Here is a 21301-nt window from a genome sequence, read left to right on the forward strand (position 1 = left end):
AGGCTATTATCTTGCTTACTCTAAAGTGACGGTGCTTGATATAGAGTAGTGGTGGTACTCTGTTTTTAGACTTTGCAATAATACTCTCTGTCAATAATGATCAGCGGCGGAGCTAGGGCCCGGCGACCCTGGGCACTTGCCCGGGCTTCGGCGCCGCAAGCATCATTTGATTAGTGCTAATTTATGGTGCTTAGCCACGGCATGAAGCAGTATAAGCACACTATTTGGTTGGGACACTTAATAACGTGTATAAGTATTAGAGAACATACTTAGCCACAGCATACAATAACTAGCATGCTGCATGCAGTAGTATAAGTACGTTTTAATAATCTGTTAGACATAATCATCTAGGGTATAACCTGAAGCACCAGAATTATTTACTAGCTAGATTGTTGTACCCATTACTTGAGTGTAAGCTATTAGACATCTGCAACCTGAAAGCAAAGTAAATTTTCTAGCACCATTATAATTTTTCTCTTTTCGGGATAATAAATTACTAAGTCCCATAGCCTGCAAAAACACAACCATGTTTTCCTCTAAATTAGAATAGATAAAAAAGTTGTTGTATGGTACACAATCTATGAAGTTATGTGTGATTTGTTATATATCCGTTGGCGTAACAGGCTCACACAAATTTCTAGATCCGCATTGGCACTGATAATGATTCTGGACGTCGTCCACTCGTTCTAACCTTGAGAAAGCCCGGACTCCTCTCACCTGCTGCTTTCTTCTCATAAAGAACAAGTGCTGAAATTTTGAGAAGGAAATGTGTGACACCTCGAAAATCGAAATAATTGATGGAAAAAAGTTTTGAAAAGCTAGAGCTAGCAAGCTGTTGGCCGATATATCTTTGATGGTCGATGGCTGTTGGGTTTGTGGGCTTGTGCTAGGCGTCCCAGCTACTCAGGCTGTAAGGGGTTTCCGGCCTATGTGCGGCCCATATTGCATGGGCCGCAAGTCCGGAACGGACTGTAACTTCCTTGCGGGCCCACACTAGGCGATCGTAGATGGGCCGGGCCGTATTGGGGAGCCGAATCCTATTTGAACGGCCTACCTACCTTTCCCAACGCTCACGTCTAACCAAATCTTTTCCGCTTCGCATACGTAGAAAACGTAAACCATTGACCATATCGGACACGGTCTCAAGAAGTTCGTTTCCATGTGTACGAAACGTATTCTTTTTCTCGATAAGAAGTGTAGAAGGCGCCAGGTCGCCGTAGTCTCGCTCGTCTCCGTGCATTCCGCGATCTCCGTGCCCGTCGACCACCGTGGTGCTCGCCGGCGACGGACGGAGCGAGAATGCAGGGCGGATCTAGCGGCATCGTCTACGGCGGCCTCAAGTACCAGGCAAGCCTTCTCGAACCTTCTAGAACAGTCTCCCGTAGGGGGGCGCCCCTCACCCTTGCACCCCACTCTTGCAGGCGCGGTGCATCGCCGACGTGCGCGCGGCCGCCGGGTCGACCACCTTCCTCGCCGGAACCCTCAGTCTCAAGGAGGAGAACGAGGTGCGTCTCCTGGAGGAGGGGGGGAGGGCTCTCCGCCCCAACTCGTCTTCTTCCATCGACTCTGGCTCTGCCCTGTGTGTTGCAGCAATTCGAGCAATTGTAGAAGAGAACGTTGTGATTGGATCTCTAACTCGTTGTTGCTGCCAAGTAGGTGCACCTGATCCGGTTTTCACCGGCGGAGAGCGAGCTGGTGTGCGACGGGCTGTTCTACCATCCAAACGAGATCTGGGACCTTAAGTCTTGCCCCTTCGATCATAGGGTCTTCTCCACAGTCTACACGTCTGGTAAAGAAAGAATTCCCCTCTTTGTTACTCTCTTTCTGCCGGTGCATTGGGCATTTCATCTAGTTGTAAATTTCTAAAAATTTCTTTATGTTATGATATGGATGGAAGGCGAGGGCTATGGTGCATCTGTTTGGAAGATCCCGGAGCTGCACGGGCAGTCGAATTCGCCGCCACTTGAGCAGCTTTTCACGCTTGATGAGCACACGGGCAAAATAAGATGGTGCGCGCTCTTGTTTCTGTTGATGTTCTGTGCTCGCTTGTTCTGGTGCCGTTTAGTCTTATTGCTGTAGAGTATTTTGCCGCTTGTTGATTTTATACATACTGGTAAGTAGTAACCAGAGTCTAGTTGAAGAATGCAACTGTATGCTGATGATTTGCAAAGCCCAAAAAGGGTCTCTTATTTTGGGGATTAGTCGACTCACAAAAACGATGACTGTGATTTTACCAATGCTACTTTATGAAGCACATTGTCATGAGAAGGTTATACACCATATAGGGTTCAGCGGATATTTCAAGTTTTCCTAGCATACCTTACTTGTTTACAACACATAGCTACAATTCGAAGGCCAAAGCAACATAAGAATTAATTTTGGCTCGTCCGAGGTTCTCTATAGGGAGCACACAATAGATGAAATTTTAATATTTTTATTTACCAATACCATTTTTTGATCTAAAGTTTTAGATAAGTTATGACCTTTCTTCACAGTCTTATAACAATGTATAAGCTCCTTTAATACATTGTTATTTCTGGTGGATACCATGCTCAGACTGTATCTGTAAGCTGGCTTATCTTTGCAGTGTTCTCTGGTGGCCACTAGGGAAGCACGACAAGTTAATTAGTATTGATGACAGAAATATTTTCCTCTGGAATATAGATGCATCAAATAAGTCAGCCAAGGTGTGCCCAGCATCCTTCTGTTTTACCAATAGTACATCGACATAATTACGTGATATTACATTGTTTCTAAGCATTATCTTCGCACTTCAGTGTCAACTTTATGGAAACTTACAGTTCTGTATCTCTGTTAGCAGAAGTTCTGAACTTAATCTTGTCCTAACTTGAATTCCTAAGTTACAGGTGATGCAAAAGGGGTCTGCTGACATGCTTCCCAATTTACGTGGTGGATCTTGGGATCCACACGATCACAATTCAATTGCTGCAATTACTGATTCCTCACTTCACTGCTGGGATCTCCGTTCTATGAAGTTAATACCTTCACAATCTTGACATATTAGATTTGTTGATCTAGTGTCTGTGGTTTAGATGCTGAAATGTTCCACTTATATCTTTATCTGTGAACTTGTTCTTTTCAGGAAATCAAATGCAATTGAGCATGCGCATTTTCGGGATGTGGATTATAACCCCAAGAAACAGCACTTAATTGTGAGTGGTGATACTTGCCGTACTTCATTTCAAGTGTTTCAGATCAAGCCATAGTTCGTTTGCTTAAGTCATGGTTATGAATTAGTACTGAAGAGAAAAACACTGTTGTATTACTTCCGTTTTCTTTGTTACCTGTCAACTTCGTTTCGTCTTTGTTTTGATTAAGGATCCTGCAGAGATTATTTTTCTTACATTAGTAGGTACTGTGTGGTATCAGCTGTGCCGCTACTTGCTAGCCGTTACTTCTTTTATTGTTCAATGAAACTAAACACTCGGATTTGATTGTGTTATCTAGCTGAATCATTGAACCCTATTTCAGAGGTTGTTGAATCAGACAATTGTGCAATTAACGGTTATAGTGATAGGTACTGTTTATTTTTATTCAGTTTAATTTATTTATGGTTCCAATAAAAGATCCTTTATGCATTGTAGACAACAGCAGAAGATGAATTTGGTATCCGTTTGTGGGATCTCAGAATGCTTAAGTATCCTCTGAAGAATCTCCCTGGGCATTCGCATTGGTATATTTCTATATCCTGTTTTACTCAGATTAGAATCCTTTCGATTCAATGTTTAGTTAGTCGACCCTTGTGAATTTTGCAGGACATGGGCTGTTCGGCACAATCCTGAGCATGACCAGTTGATTCTGGTCTCTCCCTCTCTCTCTATTTCTTCAAGTGGTTTGCATATTGTGATGTACTGTTTTATTGTGTACTGACTACATTGTAACTCCTGTAGAGTGCTGGAACAGATTCAACTGTCAATTTGTGGTTTGCTAAAGTTGGCACTGATGACTCAGGACCTGAAAGGTTTCTATTCCTTGTGTATTTTCTTGTTTGGTTACTTTGTTTGTTATAATCTTGATGCCCACATTCTTGCTTATCAGTCCTCCTGGTTCACCCACAAGAGAAGAAGAACCATTACTAAATTCATACACTGATTATGAAGATAGCATATACGGTACCCTCAGGAATTCCTACCTGTGTTTATAATTCTACGTTATAATTTTGACAAGGAATCACACAGCGTATTAAAAAATTGTAGGTATTGCATGGAGCTCCCATGATCCGTCATTATTTGCTTCTTTATCTTATGACGGAAGGGTAAGTACCTGCAGCATTTGTATGCTTATTTGAAATATTTGTCTTGTGATTTTTTAAAGCCAGTTTATCTGATATCTGAATCTTGACTCTAATGATCTGTGATAATTTCCTCTAATGGTCAGGTTGTTTTAGAATCAGTCAAGCCCTACTTGCAGAGAAAATGAAGCTGCATGTTCTCTCCGTTGTAAGGGCACATAACTCCACTTCTTTGCTCGGTATGTTGTTGATGCGATTACCAATAGTACCTTCTCTTGTTCTAACAGACCTTCCCTTTTCTGCTCAAGCAGACTTGTTTGTTGTGCATATTATTGGTGTTGTAGATTTTCTCCTTGCCATCCTATATACTGTACTCTGGTACATGGAGTTGATGCGATGGCCTGATTCGACAGCTTGTGACCCCAGAACAATAGCAAGCCAATAATGTTTCAGTAACCATCTTGGCAGAAATCCAGTGTCTCATATGATCTGCCACTCTTGTGATTCAGGCCAGCTGTAATTGCAAAATTCAGCCTGGTACAATTGCCAAATACTGCTCCTCGAGTGATTCTTGAATGTCATATATCTGAGAAAGGTTGGTGTCAATTGTTGCGTTATGTGGTGAAGTACAACCGATCTGAATTTTGTAGAACTGTTGAGATTGACAAGATCTGAGCTTCTGTTTTTCATTCGATTTTTCACTGTATGAGTGGTTCCCTTACTTTAGCAAAGATTAATATTTCGTCTGTATGTTACAAAATCATTCAGGGAATGAGCAAATTAACTTCAAATTGTTTTGGGCATGAGCCACCTACGAACTTGTCATGCGTTCAGGACGGCAGGCTCACATGCTTTCAGCATTTCTTTTTCGCGAAGATTTTGTCGACAGTTTCTTTTTAAATCATATGTGTTCGCTGATACCCCCTCCGTTTCAAAATATTTGACTCCGTTGATTTTTTTAGCACATGTTTGACCGTTCGTCTTATTAAAAAAATTTGTGAAATATGTAAAACTATATGTATATATGAAAGTATATTTAACAATAAATCAAATGATATGAAAATAATAAATAATTACTTAATTTTTTTAATAAGACGAATGGTCAAACACGTACTAAAAAATCATTTTGAAACGAAGGGATAAATTTGTTTTAGAAAATGATCAACCTTTTTTAATGAAAAAAAACAAATCAACATTTTGCTTGTTTTTTTTAGTCTGGTCCCATCTGTCGCCAAAATCCTGAACGGATTGGGATTCGGTGACATCAAATGAGAATGTCACGGGAGAATGTCACCGAATCCCTCGGTGTCACGGGAGAATGTCACCAAATCCCAATCCAACCCGAACACACGCAGACATTCACGTTTCCTCCATGTGTCATCAATGATGGTAGAGAAATTCGTGCTTCAATTACTCCATTAAAGGGCAAGTTTTAACCGGAGGATTACAGAAAAATTTCGACCAATTTGTACTAGCTAATGTGAATACATCTCCTTTACAAATGTACACAAAAGTCTCAATTCCTACAGAAATCGACAATAAATACCTGTATCCTTTTTTAGATGAAATATCTTGTATTCAAATTGCATCGTTTAATCGTTACAGTTATATGTGCTATGAAAAAAGGAAAAGAATTTGAAAATTAGTACAAAATTTGCAATACGGAAATCCAGTTTAATTTAATACTGCACTGCCGTACACTGGAACAGTATCACCTTCTCGAAAGTTCAAACCCACTCATCGAAATTCCACAAGTCTCCCATGTCGCCGCCGTCTCGGCGACCACCCCACCACCACCGCCGCCGCTGCCGTCGCGGCACTACCTCCCTAGCCTAGCCTGAGATCTCCGGGCTCCGGAGGATGGCCCAGCCTCGACGGCGCGGCGGCGGAGGCCACAACAAGTGCCCGCGCCCGGCCCTGCTGCCGGCGGCGGCGCTCCTGCTCTTCCTCCTCGCCGCCGTCGCGCTGCTCTACGTCTCCCCGCCGCCGCTCATCGATCACCCGGCCCTCGCTTCCTCTCGCCGCCGCTCCCCTCATGCCCCCCTGGTGGTGTTGCACTAGTACCCCTTCCTACCTGCTCCCCACGCTTATCCCGATCTAATTTGTCTTGCTCTGTGCATTCCGAGTGCAGCTGAACAGCTCCGGCGGCGGAAGCACGGTGGTGTCCGAGCACAGCGAGATTTCGCGCGTTCCGATAAGCGTAAGCTTCTTTGGTTAGATTAAGCGAACTAATTCCTCGATTAATTGTCAGAGGTTGCGTGGTTGTGCTGTTCAGAAATTAGTAGATACAGTGCACTTATTCCAGTTCTAGTGCCTAACTAATTGTTTCTGGGAAATGGTTGTTTTAATTGGTAGATAATGATTCAGGTTCCATTCCCTGTGCCATTTTTGAAGCAAATTAGATGATGGCAAGCTATTAAATTGAGCTCTTTTCTATTATATTTACGGAGTTAGATTAGGATGTTCTAGAGTATTTTCTAACTTGTTATCATGGGTTTATTTATTTCCTTTGAAACACAACTTGTTCTCATGGGTTTTCTAGATGTGATCCTCTGAGATTTGAGTTAAACTGATTTTATTTAATGCGCTCAAGAGTCAAGACACTCCCTATTTTGAAATATAGACCCATGAAATATGTACTCATTTTGCTCCATTTTTGTCTAAAGTAGCATGAAAACTTCATTGCAATTTCTCATACTGCAGAAAGAGGCAGATGGCCTTTGGGGTTCTAAGTTTGCGAGCAGATTCTATGGGTGCAGCAACTCAAGCAGCAGGTTCCTTGGTGCGCATTATTTTTCCACTGACGGTTAAAATTTGCTCGAACTGAGTAGTGTTTTAGATTTGTAGTGTGCATGTTTCTGAGGCATTCTACATATAGGAGGTTTTAGTGGCAGTGGTACTATTCTTTGTTGTATGGATTACCTGAAATAGTCAATGTTTTAAATTGTGCAGGTTCAAGTGTTATCACGCAACCAGACCGTTATTTGATGATCGTTACAAGTGGAGGCCTCAATCAACAGAGAACAGGGGTAATATATGTGCCACACTGTTCCGTATCAAATACTGTGATGCGTGTGGATGGATAGGAAAAAGAATAAAAGAAATCAGTTTGCAAATGTACATGAAGAATCAACTTGTACACATAGATTTTATGTGATCCATTATGACACCATGTTCCATGTAACTCCGTGGTAGTTATGTGTATTCTGTTGTTCCATATGCATAACTATGACCATCTTCTGCTTTTCAGATAATTGATGCTGTTGTTGCTGCACGTATCTTAAATGCCACACTTGTTGTTCCCAAATTGGATCAAACATCTTTCTGGAAAGATGCAAGGTTAATTTGAGTATTGAGCGCTTCCTACCCTAATATTCTAAGGCTGCCCATGTTTCTATGAACACTTACATTTGTATGTGTACTGTTTCTCTGCAGCAATTTCTCTGAAATTTTTGACGTCGACTGGTTCATCTCGAATCTATCAAAGGATGTAAAGATTGTGAAAGAGCTTCCAGAGATAGGAGGCAAACTGCGGACTCCTCATAGAATGCGTGTGCCCCGAAAATGTACTCAGAGATGTTATGTGAACCGTGTGTTGCCTGCACTTCTTAAGAAACATGTAAGTCATTGCTAGCAGCATATAATCCCAAGATACTTTTAAATTATGTGCTAATTCACCGTCTTGATGATATGAATTTTTGAGATCAGGAATAGAAATTTCATATTCTTGGTAGGTCAATTGACTGTACTTTCGTTCCACTGACTGACCATTGACCACCTTGTGTGACTTCAAATAAATTTACTTCTTCTGTTCAGAGACACTCATAATACCAATACCAGGATACCTTATATCATTACTTTCACGTAGTGCAGGTTGTTCGGCTGACGAAATTTGATTATAGACTAGCAAACAGGTTGGACACAGATCTGCAGAAGCTGAGATGCAGAGTAAACTATCATGGGTTGAGATTTACTGGCCTAATAGAAGAAATGGGTGAAAAATTAATACAAAGAATGAGAGAGAGAAGCAAACATTTTATTGCTCTTCATTTAAGGTACACGCATCTCAAGTTCTGGTGCTTGAGCTCTCATATTTTGGTTTTCCTTTAATACAAAACTAGAGAGTCTTATATTCTTAGTGCTGTATTTGTGAAGAACATAGTTTCTTTTTCTCAGGGGATTACTTGAAACCCATTTTAGGTCATAAGGGGGGCAATTTTCATCTCTAGCTTGGATTAGCAAATGTTGGGCTCCTTAGCATGTTTCTTTTATCATGAATACCCCAGTTGAGCATAGCCTGGATTTGAGAGGGAGGATGCACAAAATAGGATGCATGCACAAAATAGTGAAGGGTGATATCTAAAAGTTGTCAACCAATACTGTCCAAAGTAGCCTTTGTGCGGGCACATACTCATACTAGTAGAACATATATATGGAGTTCCGAATGGCATGTCAAAAGAGGGTCCTCCTGTGCTCCATCTATGTATTGAGAAGATTGGTCTCAGATCTTATCGATAATATCAGTCAATCACTTGTTGGTCATGCTAGTAAAGAGAGAAGGCCATCATATAGCATGCTCTTGTCAGGAGAAGTTCAGTTTAGTGGATTGGCTGTGACCTTTGCTTCAGAATAGACCACCATCTTGGTCTGAAGTTGTACTGGTTTCTGATTTTCTTGTATGAGTAATATAAGTATGTTGTCTATTTAGTTTGTAGTGGTTTCCTTTTTTTTCCTTTTCCCTAAACAGTCTTTCTCTTGGGTTGCCAGATTTGAACCTGATATGCTTGCATTTTCGGGGTGCTATTATGGTGGTGGAGAAAAAGAAAGAAAAGAGCTTGGTGCAATACGGAAGAGATGGAAAACCTTGCATGTACGTATGGCATATCATTATAGTGTATTAGTACGTACTTAAAATGGCATATATCCTTGACCGAACTACCTACTGCAACCTCTTCTTTGTTTAGGCTATCAACCCTGAGAAAGGAAGAAGGCAAGGTAGATGCCCATTGACTCCTGAAGAGGTGGGGCTGATGTTGAGGGCACTGGGCTACAGAAATGATGTTCACATTTATGTTGCATCTGGAGAGATATATGGCGGGGCAAGGACATTAGCACCCCTCAAAGCGTTCTTCCCAAATCTCCACACGAAAGAAACAATATCAAGCAAAGAGGAGCTGGCTCCATTCTCTAAATACTCATCTCGCATGGCTGCACTTGATTTTATTGTATGTGATGGAAGTGATGCTTTTGTGACTAACAACAATGGTAACATGGCTAAAATTTTGGCTGGGCGAAGGTATACTTCTCTTCTGCTACTGGAAGCTCCCTGCTGTCATCATGTACTTCGTTATTAGTTCTGACCATCTATACTGCTTTTGATAGGAGATATTTTGGGCATAAGAGAACGATCCGGCCAAATGCTAAAAGGCTCTATTCCTTAATTTCGAACAGAAGAAACATGTCATGGGATTCATTCTCCTCAAGAGTGCGCATGGTTCAGAAAGGATTTATGGGAGAGCCCAAGGAACTCAGGCCAGGAAGGGGAGAATTTCATGAGAACCCTTCTACCTGTATATGTGAAAAAACCGTTAGCAAAACAGTAGCCAAATCTAACTCCCAATCTGAGCAAGTCTTAAGTAATGATACTGAGAGAGGAATAGCCATTCAAACTGAGCAAGTCTCGAGTAATGATACTGAGATGGGAATAGCCACTAGTGAGCCCACAGTTCCTGATCATACTGATGAAGAGGCAGGTGAATCCGAGGCAGATGAAGATGCTCCTGGAGAGAAAGAGGAGATAATTGATCCTGAAGCGGATGATGATGTGCAGTTCAGACTAGAGGATCCAGAGTTAGAAGGGATTCTTTCAGATTAGTTGAGTTGTCGATGCTTCACCAACCAATTTTTTTGGTGAGCAATTGAGGAATTTTGCCCCTCTAACGCCTAAACTGTACATAACTTGGTTTGCTCTGTCAATGTACATCTCTAGGCTAGTTCATAGTGACATTTTTCTGTAGTTCACTCACTCACAGTGTCACGCCGGCGGTTGATCTCTTAGAAGCTTTGAGTTTGTAGTACTTGTGGTTTGCATTGATATAGCCTGTAGCATATGCTCTTGTACCTGTTATTCAACTCCTTTTTGTGGTGTCTAAAATGGATGTTCTATTTTGACCTGTTTGCAGCAAATGCAACTGAGCAGCTTTGTTTGAAACCAGTGAGGTCTTCTTTTAACTGTATCAAATTTATCTGTGTTGATTTCAACCTTTCATGCTATCAACTGAATTACAATGATACCCGCCTACCTGGATCAAGTAAAGGAGTAAAGCTTTGCAAAAAGTTACCAGTTTGCAAGGAACATAACTCCTGTCCGACACTAATTCTCAACATTATACCACTAAGTGCTGTATTTGTGACAAATTTGTGCTCTTGAACATTCCCTGGAGAGAGATCGGATCTGTTGGTGGGTCGTCATCAATGAAAAAGAAGAGTGACAACACCTCCAAATCTAACTGAATGGAACTGCCATATTACTCTTGCTATTGATGAATTTGCAGGCGTTCTTCGGGATATCGTATGGTTTTGTTGTTACTGAACTAACTTTTCTGGAGTCTGTAACCTCCATGGACGTAAATAACCGGCCAAACAAACAGAGGTTAGTTCAACAGTTCTCTTCCCTCTCCCTGTTTTAACTCATTTTCTTACTGCCCTGTTTGATTTCTGCAATTGCAGATAACTGTGCTTCTCACTTGTGATCTTTTCCCCTAGGTGATTCTTGCTCACTTTTGCTCTTGCCTATTGTTGCATCAAGCCCTCCACGAGCATCTCATCTTTCTACTTTCAAGGATCAGTTTTTTTTTTTACCTCCCCTCTGCAATTCTCTGAATCTGACGACGGAGAACGCAATTTTCTTGCAAGCAGCACATGGCAGGATAGGGAACCCAAAACTTTTCATAGCTGGAGTACAGTTCTTGATTCACTATGCAACTATCCCTTTCTAGGAATTAGGCAATTAGGTCCCCGTGAATATCTCACTAGCCTTGATGCTTGGTACAGTAGAGAGTACAGTAGGAATCCTAGCTGAAGAGATGTATCAGCTGAGCTCCCATCACATGATCACTGTGCTGAACTACCTCCCCTGTTCCCCATACAATCTCTGATGCTTTGGATTTCGCTGCTCGTGCCGGTGTTCTTCCGTTCCAAGGACAAGAGGCCAAACGCTTTCCCCCAATGCCTGCCAATATCTCTATGCTTGCTCCAATGAAAGTCTTCTCTTCCTGTCGTTTTCTCTTTTCTGAACTTGTGTTTTCTCTTCCTCTCTGCCTCACGGGACTACTAGATGGTGACACTTGGGATGCTGTGGCTATCGGCATGTTCCACGTGTCAATGCCACAGAGTTCGGACATACACCAACTAGTTCATCATCTAGTAGACTAGTACTAGTGTCAGATTCTAATGTTGGCGTACTAATCTGTGTTAAAACTCACCTTTTCTCATTGATTTGAATTTTTCATAAGTATAGGAATACATAGGACACGATTTTATGCTTTTGTTTTGAGCTGAAAGCCTCTAAATAATAAGCCCTTTGCATCAAACACCCCTTTTTATTTGAAGGTTTGCAGCGAACAGCTTCCACTGAAGAAGTTGCCAGATGGTGGCAAGGCACATACTTCACTCAAAAGCTCCAACAAGCTGTTAGTTAATTAGGTCAAATCAGTTGCTGACCCCACTAAATATAAGCAAAGAAATCAATTCTTGAAGCAGTAGTTATCTTTGACACCTTCCTTTTGCTGCAGGTCTCACCTCTCAACAAGTCAAGCCTCTGAAGCTTTTGATCCCTTCACCTCGCACTCGCAGCAGCAGCAGGCTGTACTGACCAACCACCAAGAAGTATCGGCGCCATTGCTGTCCTCCTCCTTGGCTTGAACTCAACTCAACTCCAGTGCAGGCACATGCTTGCTTTCCAAACCAAGGGATAACCACTCATCTAATCAAGCCAACTCCACAAGCAGCTGGCCATCCACTGATTGATCAATCCATCCATCCATCAGCTTGCTCATGGGGAAACTTAGGTACTACTGCTGCTTCTGCATTCTTCTTTCTTCTGTTGCTACTGCTGCATCTGCACTGCATGGCCATGTCCACTCCACACACTTGGCCGGCATTGCCAGTCATTGCTATACTATATATGCTGCTGGTTTCCTGGTTTGGTGGTCTCATGCTCATGCATGCACACGTCCATCTGTGTTGAATTCTGAAGCTGCAAGAACCTATTGCCGTGCTGCATGGGCCATCCACCGGCGACCTCACCGGCCGGCGCCACCGCCGGCGTCAGCGTTAAGGTCAGCGACCGATATGTAAGTGTGCTGCTGCTGGTCAGCTCTGCCTGCGCATGTTCGATCGATTCATTGTTGACATGATTGATTGAATGATTGATTGGTTGGCCCGCGTTGCACCATTGCATGCGCATGCAGGTTGAGATTAAAAATGGCATATTTGAGCTTACGCTGTCCAACCCCGACGGGATCGTGACCGGCGTCCGGTATAATGGTGTGGACAACTTGATGGAGATTCTTAACAAAGAAGACAACAGAGGGTGCCTACTGACAATTTTGCTTACGCTTTTTATCCTCTCTTTGATATGTTTAATTAGCAAGTACAATAGTTTGGTACTACTTGGATCTTGCCACATCCTACAAGTGTACATTTGTTAATTGTTATTCAGCTACTTTGCCAATTTAAAACTAAAGAAGAAACCTTTTAGTCCTCATTCAAGTACAGGCTGCAACTGAGGTTATGGTCAATGTACTCATATGGTGTTGCATGTTGTCAGGTACTGGGACCTTGTTTGGAGTAAACTGGGAGAAAGAACTGGCATATTTGATGTGTAAGGGCTCTCAATTCACTCGGATTTCAGGAATCGCCTCCATATGATTACACTTTTTGTGCTAGAGAGAGCCCAGGTGTATCTGACATTGAACGTTGTTACGCAGAATAAAAGGGACAGAGTTCCGAATCATATATCAGGATGAAAACCATGCAGAGGTCTCGTTCGTTAGAACATGGGATCCTTCTCTGGAAGGCAAAGCTGTTCCCTTGAACATTGATAAGAGGTGATCCAATAGCACAGGCATAACAATGGAATTGTTCTCAGCAATTCATTTGGAAAAAAGGCAATCATGTTTAACAGAGCAAGTAATTTTTGAAATATTTTGACAGCGCAAGTATGTTTGTACAGGTTCATTGTACTCCGGGGCTGCTCAGGATTCTATACCTATGGAATCTATGAGCATCAGGAAGGGTGGCCTGGTTTTAGCCTGGGAGAGACCAGGGTGGCCTTCAAGCTTCGGAAAGACAAGTTGTTCTAGTTCCTGAATTTAAGTTTTCTTTTTTTTTTTTGCAGTTTGCTGAATTATGCTACATCTTACACTGAATGTCTGAATCCATTACTTTGGTGCAAATTCAGGTTTCATTACATGGCATTAGCTGACGACAGGCAGAGAATAATGCCGATGCCTGAAGACCGAGTGCCGCCCCGGGGACAGCAATTAGCATACCCTGAAGCTGTCCTTCTTGTGGACCCAATAAATCCTGACCTAAGAGGAGAGGTAAGTTGACAAATATAGGATTTTTTTTATCTATGATAAACGTATTATATCATGAAGAATCTAAACACTGTTACTGGTAAATTGTCAAGGTTGATGATAAATACCAATACTCCTGTGAAGACCAGTATAACAATGTCCATGGATGGATATCATTCGATCCTCCAATTGGCTTCTGGCAGATCACTCCGAGTGACGAGTTCCGAACAGGAGGTCCCGTCAAGCAGAACTTGACCTCTCATGTTGGGCCAACTATGCTGGCTGTAAGTTCAGACATTGTATTATATTGAAATAAAAAGTTCAGATTATTAAGTTCAGACATTCTTCTGAAACCCTTTTTTTAAAATATGTTTTTCAGATGTTTCTTAGCGGTCATTATGCTGGGGATGACCTTACACCCAAGTTCTTGACTGGTGAATACTGGAAAAAGGTCCATGGGCCTGTCTTCATGTACCTTAACTCCAGTTGGGATGGAAGTGACCCAACTCTACTCTGGGAGGATGCAAAAGTTCAGGTGAAAAATTGGATGCATATTTCGTCTCTAATTTGATATCTTTCTTTTATTCACAAAAGTTCAGGTGATAACATTCAGGTTGATTCTTATTGACAGTACAAGTGTTATGAACACGGCACAAGTAACTTGTAATTTAACTCTCTCTTTCTCCTTTTGAAATCAGATGATGATTGAGAAAGAGAGCTGGCCGTACTGTTTTGCACTGTCAGATGATTTTCAGAAGACTGAGCAAAGAGGTTGTATCTCTGGTAGATTACTCGTCCGAGACAGGTAGTAATTAATGACATCTTTTTCCAGTTTTATACAACAGTAGTAACTAAAAGAAGTTTGATTCAGTCCAGATGTAATTTAGTTCGCGATACATCTATTACTAATGAATTCATCATGTGTTATTTAGGTATTTAGATGATGCAGATCTTTATGCTACATCAGCTTATGTAGGCTTAGCTCTACCAGGAGATGTTGGATCCTGGCAAAGAGAGTGCAAGGTGATGCATGCTATATACACACTTATTCTTTTAGAACAAGCTTGAATACATGTTAGACTATGAAGTATATTATCAATCACATATTCCAACACCGTGACCCGGCAAAAAAAAATATATATTCCAACACTGTAGGGATACCAATTCTGGTGTAGGGCAGAAGATGATGGAAGCTTTTGCATAAGAAACATTGTAGCTGGAGACTACAACCTTTATGCATGGGTTCCAGGATTTATAGGGGACTACAAACTGGATGCTAAGCTAACCATATCTTCAGGTCAGTATCTACCTGACATTTATTCCTCTTGCAGCTTCCAATGAGATATCCTGATATGTTCAGCACTCCTGTTCAGGGGATGACATTTATCTGGGTGACCTTGTGTATGAACCACCAAGAGACGGTCCCACGATGTGGGAGATCGGAATACCTGATCGATCCGCCTCTGAATTCTTTGTTCCAGACCCTAATCCCAACTATGTGAATAGGTTGTATATCAACCATCCTGACAGGTGATGCAGACTGGCTACCAACAGACTTCTCAAACATGTAGTAACCAAGTGATCATCATTTCTTATCATATAGTGTTCTTATCGTTCGTTACAGATTTAGGCAGTATGGACTTTGGGAAAGATATGCAGAGCTGTATCCAGACGGTGATCTGGTATACACAATTGGCCAGAGCGACTATACCACCGATTGGTTCTTTGCTCAAGTAAACAGGTGATGTTTTCATCTCATTTGAATACAACTGATTGCGCAGAGTTACATGATCTGCTTCTAACATCTGTGTCCACTGCAGAAGAACTGATCAGAGCACCTACCAGCCAACCACATGGCAAATAAAGTTCAATCTTGACAGTGTCAGTCCTAACAGCACATACAAATTCAGAGTGGCTCTTGCATCATCCGCAAATGCCGAGTTGCAGGTTATTTCAGAAAAAAAAAACACAAAAATACTTAGATTGGCCAATGTCCATTCCTATTTCATTATTTGTTATCATCATTCAAGAAGTTGATCCTAAATACACAAAATGCTTGTATTTTCAGGTTCGTTTCAACGATCAGGACAGAACTGCTCCTCACTTCACAACTGGGTTGATTGGGAAAGACAACACGATTGCGAGGCACGGGATCCATGGGCTGTACTGGCTGTTCAACATCGATGTGAGTGGAGCTTGGCTTGTTCAAGGGATGAACACCATCTACCTGAAGCAGCCCAGGAACCAGAGTCCATTTCAGGGACTGATGTATGACTACCTGAGAATGGAAGGTCCTTCTGGCAGCTAAGGCCAGTCTTTAGCTAGTTTAACCAGCCTCACCTGTATGGCTAGTATAGCTGTACTATGCCTAGGTATGCAGTACGATTATGACCCAGATATTCCCATCCACTAATATTCTATTTAGTGTGCTTTAAAGTTTAATCTTATTTTACCAAAAAAAATCCTGGGTTTTGTCTAACCCCGGATTTAGCTTATCTGATTTAGGTTAGCTGGTAAAGATGTAAGCTGCCGAAATTTCGCAGAGCATCAGAATTCAGAAAACGATTAGATATACTCTAAATCGGTGATATGTATTGGAAAAAGAAATAACATTTCCCTGCTGTTTTAACTCTAGTGTAACAATTTGAAATAATCTAAATTGGTGCCATGCTCTTGTTTCTCAGAATTAAGGTTTGCAGCAAACAGCTTTCACTGGAGAAGTTGCCAGATGGTGGCAAGACACATTCTTCACTCAAAAGTCAAAAGCTCCAACAAGCTGTTAGTTAATTAGGTCAAATCGGTTGCCAACCCCACTAACTATTAGCAAAGAAATCAATTCTTGAAGCAGTAGCTATCTTTGGCACCTTCCTTTTGCTGCAGGTCTCCCCTCTCAACAAGTCAAGCCCCTGAAGCTTTTGATCCCTTCACCTCGTACTCGCAGCAGCAGCAGGCTGTACTGACTACTGACCAACCACCAGTTTCGGCGCCATTGCTGTCCTCCTCCTTGGCTTGAACTCAACTCATCGATCAACTCCAGTGCAGGCACATGCCAATTGCTTTCCAAACCAAGGGATAACCAGTCATCTAAGCAAAGCTGATGATGGATTGATCAATCAGTGGATTGCCAGCTGCTTGCGGAGTTGGAGGATGTGGTGGTGCTTGATTAGGGCATGGAAAACCAAGGGATAACCACTCATCTAATCAAAGCTGATGGATGGATTGATCAATCAGTGCATTGTCAGCTGCTTGTGGAGTTTTGGAGGATGTGGTGGTGCTTGATTAGGGGGAGTGGATTTTGATCTCTCGAGAGGGATGTCCCCTCGTTGTTTGTATGTCACTCAAATGGTTATGAAAAAGCTCTAAAAAAATTGAGAAGATGTATTAACATGTGATATTACTCCATGAACATGCTAGTTCAAATTCAACTTCTACATCTCGCAACGAAAAACAAATTTGACTGTGAATATACGTTAACTAGCTGTAGTTTAATTATTTTTTTTTGTTGCGAGATGTAGAAGTTGAATTTGAACTTGCATGTTTGTGGAGTGATATATCACATGTTGCATTTTTTTTAATTTTTTTTCATAACTATTTGAATGATATGCAAACAACGAGGGGATATCCCCTTGAATGATCAAAATAGTTTCCCCAGGATTAGGGCATGGAAAACCAAGGGATAACCACTCATCTAAGCAAAGCTGATGGATGGATTGATCAATCAGTGGATTGCCACTTGCCAGCTGCTTGTGGAGTTGGAGGATGTGGTACGGTGGTCACTCCTACGGAACACATTTTTGCATACTGGCAAAACTGATTTTCGCATGCGGTTGCTCTAGCCGCATGTGTGAAAAGGTTTGCGAAAATCGGTATTTTTGCATGTGGCCAGCGCAATCTCATGCGAAAATACGATTTTCGCACGGGCACTTAAGCCGACCACATGCAAAAAAAAATAATCGCCCCGCCGCCGCCTGAGATCGTCGCAGCCGCCGCCACCGCTCCTGTCGTCGCCGTCGCCGTCACCAGCCGCCGGTAGAACCGTCCCGCCCGGATCCGCCGCCTGAGACCGCCGCCGCCACCACCGCCATCATCTGTGCCGGATCCTCCGGTCGAGACCGCCGTCGCGATCTCCGCCACGCTCCAGATCCGCCGCCCACCGTCGTCATCGCCGTCACATCCACCGCCCCCACCGCACGAGGTAGGATCCTGTAGCTGGATCTGCCTTCGTCGTCCGGATCTGCCGCTCGCCGTCATTGTCGTTGAGGGTGCCGTCGGATCCGCCACCCGCCATCGTTGTCGTCATCGGCACTGTTGGATCCGCCCCCCACCTCCCTCCGTCGTCGCCGGTGCCAGATCCATGTGGGGAGGGCCTGCTCCCGGTCGCCGCCGTCGTTGCCGGTGCTAGATCCACGCGAGCCCGCTCCTCCTCCGGCCATCAAGCCCGCCGCCGCCACCCACCCCACTCCACACCGCTCTCGGAGTCTCGGTTGCTCTTGCCGTCGAGGTGACAAGGAGAGAGAGAGAGAGGATTGAGAGGAGAGGAGGAGAAGATAAGTATCGACGTTTGAGGTCTCGACTACGGTATTTGCATGGTGTGGAGATCGTCGGTGTACCAGGGTATATGCGAGACTGAAGTGAAAGAAATGGAGACAAGGATTTTTATACAGGTAATAACCCTACTCCTATTGACCAAAGCCGGTGTTGCTCTTTATTCATCTGGATCACACAAGTACAATATTTGGGATAACCTATCTAGCTGTCATCGACTTGGCGGCATAGATAACCAACATGTAGTCGACGACAAGATAGTCTTCCTCCTCGAGTACGAACTCATCGAGATCAGAGATGGCGCTAGATCCCTTTTGTCGGCCTCCGCAGGCACCATATTGGGTCTGTCTAGGCTTATCTCTGATGTCGATGTCTGCCGGCGTGTTGGTTTGTGTGTCGATCTATCGTGTCCTCTCTCCCCTAGTGTCAGGGTTATGGATACCACATACATAATAGTAGTCGACTAAATCTCGGCAGGACCCACCACATACCATGTCTTATACGGGAACAATCTTCGGATATAGGAGGAGTTCTACATAAGGAAGGATGAATAGAGTTCTACATGAAAATGACAAGGACTACTCGGATTGTATCCATATTGGTTTCCCTAGTTCTACTTGGACAAGGGGACACCTATGGGTATAAATACAAGGCCCCCTAGGAGGAAAGGGGACACGAACAACATAGACGCCACAAAGCCACATGCCAATATAAGCCTACATACGCCAAGACAAGCTGGCAGATATCGATATCAGAGATAAGCCTAGGCAAATCCCATATGGTACCTACGGGAACCAAAGAGAGGAATCTAGCGCTATCTCTGATCTCATCGGGCACGGATTCGAGGAGGAAGACTACCCTGTTGTCGACTACGTGATGATACTTCAGTCCGCCAAGTCGACAACAGTTAGATAGGCTACCCCAAATATTGTACTGGTGTGATTATGGTGAATAAGAGCAACGACCGGCTTCGGCTAATAGGAGTAGGGTTATTACCTGACAATTCAGGGGCCCGAACCTGTATAAAAATCATCGTCTCCATCTCTTTTACCTCAATCTCGCATATATCCTAGTACTAACGATCCCCATACCATGCAAATACCGGAATCGCGGCATCAAACGTCGACACCTAGGGTGTCTTGTATTTATACCCATAGATGTCCCATTGTCCACGTAGGAATAGAGAGACCAATATGGATACAATCCGCGTAATCCTTATCGTTTCCATATAGAACTCTACTCGTCCTTCCTTATCCGGAACTCCTTCTATATATGAGGCATGATTCTGTATAGGACTTGGTATATGGTGGGCCCCGCCGAGCTTAGTCGATTTCTATTGGGTATGTGGTATCCAGAACCATGACAATAAGGTTGGGTGAAAAATTTTAAACCGGTGGACAGAGAAGGAGAAGGCTAATTAGACTTCAAGTCCAATCCTTAAGAGGCTCGCATGCAAAAATCGATTTTCGCATGCGGGTCTCTTAAGTGGCCTGCATGTAAAAATGAGGAACTTAAGCATCTGCAAAAATCAATTTTTGCATGCGGCTCTTTAAACTTCGAGTCAAATTTTATCATACATTCGTACTAAATGAACTCATATAAAAAAGTTGTCAAAAACAAAGTTGTATAACTTATTGAGATCTACCAATTTTTTTTGGTTATTTCTCCATCGAGTTTGATTAAACTATATAAATTTTAAATTTTAAAATATAAGAAATTTAAATAATTTTTTCGGTAGTAAATGATTTCAAATGGAAAAATTGTTAATAACAAAGTTGTATATATATATATATTGTACTGGTTATATATATATATATATGTATACATACATACATACATGGCAACATATCATATGCACACAGACCCTCACGTGTACACACGTGCACACCAACTAAAAAATGTCACTAAAAAATCTAGAAAAAATTATACACATACTTTCAATTGTAGTACACCTAGGGTTAAAATTTTAACGTCAAATTCATTATATTTTAGCCGTAACAAAAAAAAAAACAAAAAATCTGACAGTTTTAAGGTTGTAATTTTGTCAGAATTTTATCTTTTTTGTTATTCTCTATGTAGAATGAATTTGAAGATGCGACTTTGTACGTAGATGTAATACTATTGAAAGTACATGTATGAATTTTCCTAGAATTTTTTGTGATAATTTTTACTTGGTGTACACGGTGTGTACACGCGAAGGCCTGTGTGCATAGGATACGCTCCCTACATACATACATACATACATACATACATACATACATACATACATACATACATACATACATACATACATATGTATATGTATATGTATATATATATATGTATACATATATATACATATACATATATATATACATGTATATATATATATATATACGTATATATATAGATATACGTATATATATAGATATACGTATATATATACGTATATATATACGTATATATACGTATATATATAGATATACGTATATATATATACGTATATATACGTATATATATGTATACGTATATATACGTATATATATGTATACGTATATATATATATACGTATATGTATACGTATATATATATACGTATATATATATATATACGTATACATATACATATACGTATATATACGTATATGTATATATTATACGTATACGTATATGTATACGTATACGTATATGTATATGTATACGTATACGTATATGTATATGTATACGTATACGTATATGTATATGTATACATACATATATACATATATGTATACGTATATGTATACATACATATATATATATGTATGTATACATATATATATATACATACATATATATATATATATGTATATATATATGTATATATATATATACATGTATATATATGTATACATATATATACATGTATATATATGTATACATATATATACGTATATGTATATATA

General features: G+C 41.5%; 3 protein-coding genes across 6 annotated transcripts; all 3 read left to right on the top strand.

The window, feature by feature from the left end:
* Window positions 1–1218: 1218 nt before the first annotated feature.
* Window positions 1219–4941, top strand: LOC4346273 (WD repeat-containing protein DWA2). Of its 3 annotated transcripts, none has more exons than XR_001547946.3 (14): window positions 1219–1347; window positions 1422–1505; window positions 1657–1789; window positions 1898–2009; window positions 2588–2687; window positions 2868–2995; window positions 3104–3173; window positions 3606–3694; window positions 3777–3822; window positions 3912–3982; window positions 4060–4133; window positions 4218–4276; window positions 4399–4491; window positions 4564–4941. XR_001547946.3 is itself a non-coding variant. In XM_015792941.3 (14 exons), exons 1-13 carry the CDS (start codon window positions 1300–1302, stop codon window positions 4438–4440), a joined length of 1056 nt encoding a protein of 351 aa, XP_015648427.1. In that variant the 5' UTR covers window positions 1219–1299; the 3' UTR covers window positions 4441–4460; window positions 4564–4941. The 3 variants fall into 3 exon arrangements, 1 of the variants encoding a protein (XP_015648427.1); XR_001547947.3 differs by having other exon boundaries at window positions 4597–4941; XM_015792941.3 differs by having other exon boundaries at window positions 4399–4460.
* Window positions 4942–5959: 1018 nt separating this feature from the next.
* Window positions 5960–10466, top strand: LOC9269131 (O-fucosyltransferase 16). Of its 2 annotated transcripts, none has more exons than XM_015794540.3 (10): window positions 5960–6301; window positions 6384–6452; window positions 6956–7034; window positions 7205–7281; window positions 7503–7591; window positions 7688–7871; window positions 8126–8307; window positions 9020–9122; window positions 9217–9548; window positions 9635–10466. In XM_015794540.3, the coding sequence occupies exons 1-10, from the start codon at window positions 6113–6115 to the stop codon at window positions 10125–10127; spliced, it is 1797 nt and encodes a 598-aa protein (XP_015650026.1). In that variant the 5' UTR covers window positions 5960–6112; the 3' UTR covers window positions 10128–10466. The 2 variants fall into 2 exon arrangements, with proteins under 2 accessions (XP_015650026.1, XP_015650027.1); XM_015794541.3 differs by having other exon boundaries at window positions 5960–6298.
* A 294-nt stretch (window positions 10467–10760) lies between these two features.
* Window positions 10761–16462, top strand: LOC4346274 (uncharacterized). The gene is made up of 18 exons (XM_015794538.3): window positions 10761–10904; window positions 11864–11956; window positions 12046–12321; window positions 12510–12606; window positions 12724–12845; window positions 13083–13136; window positions 13243–13362; window positions 13488–13607; window positions 13716–13857; window positions 13947–14117; window positions 14213–14368; window positions 14532–14638; window positions 14766–14856; window positions 14989–15130; window positions 15207–15363; window positions 15458–15574; window positions 15654–15780; window positions 15902–16462. Exons 3-18 carry the CDS (start codon window positions 12308–12310, stop codon window positions 16139–16141), a joined length of 1977 nt encoding a protein of 658 aa, XP_015650024.1. The 5' UTR covers window positions 10761–10904; window positions 11864–11956; window positions 12046–12307; the 3' UTR covers window positions 16142–16462.
* Window positions 16463–21301: the final 4839 nt, after the last annotated feature.

Source organism: Oryza sativa, chromosome 8, assembly GCF_034140825.1.
Source record: "Oryza sativa Japonica Group chromosome 8, ASM3414082v1".
In the NCBI taxonomy this organism is placed as follows: Eukaryota; Viridiplantae; Streptophyta; class Magnoliopsida; order Poales; family Poaceae; genus Oryza; species Oryza sativa.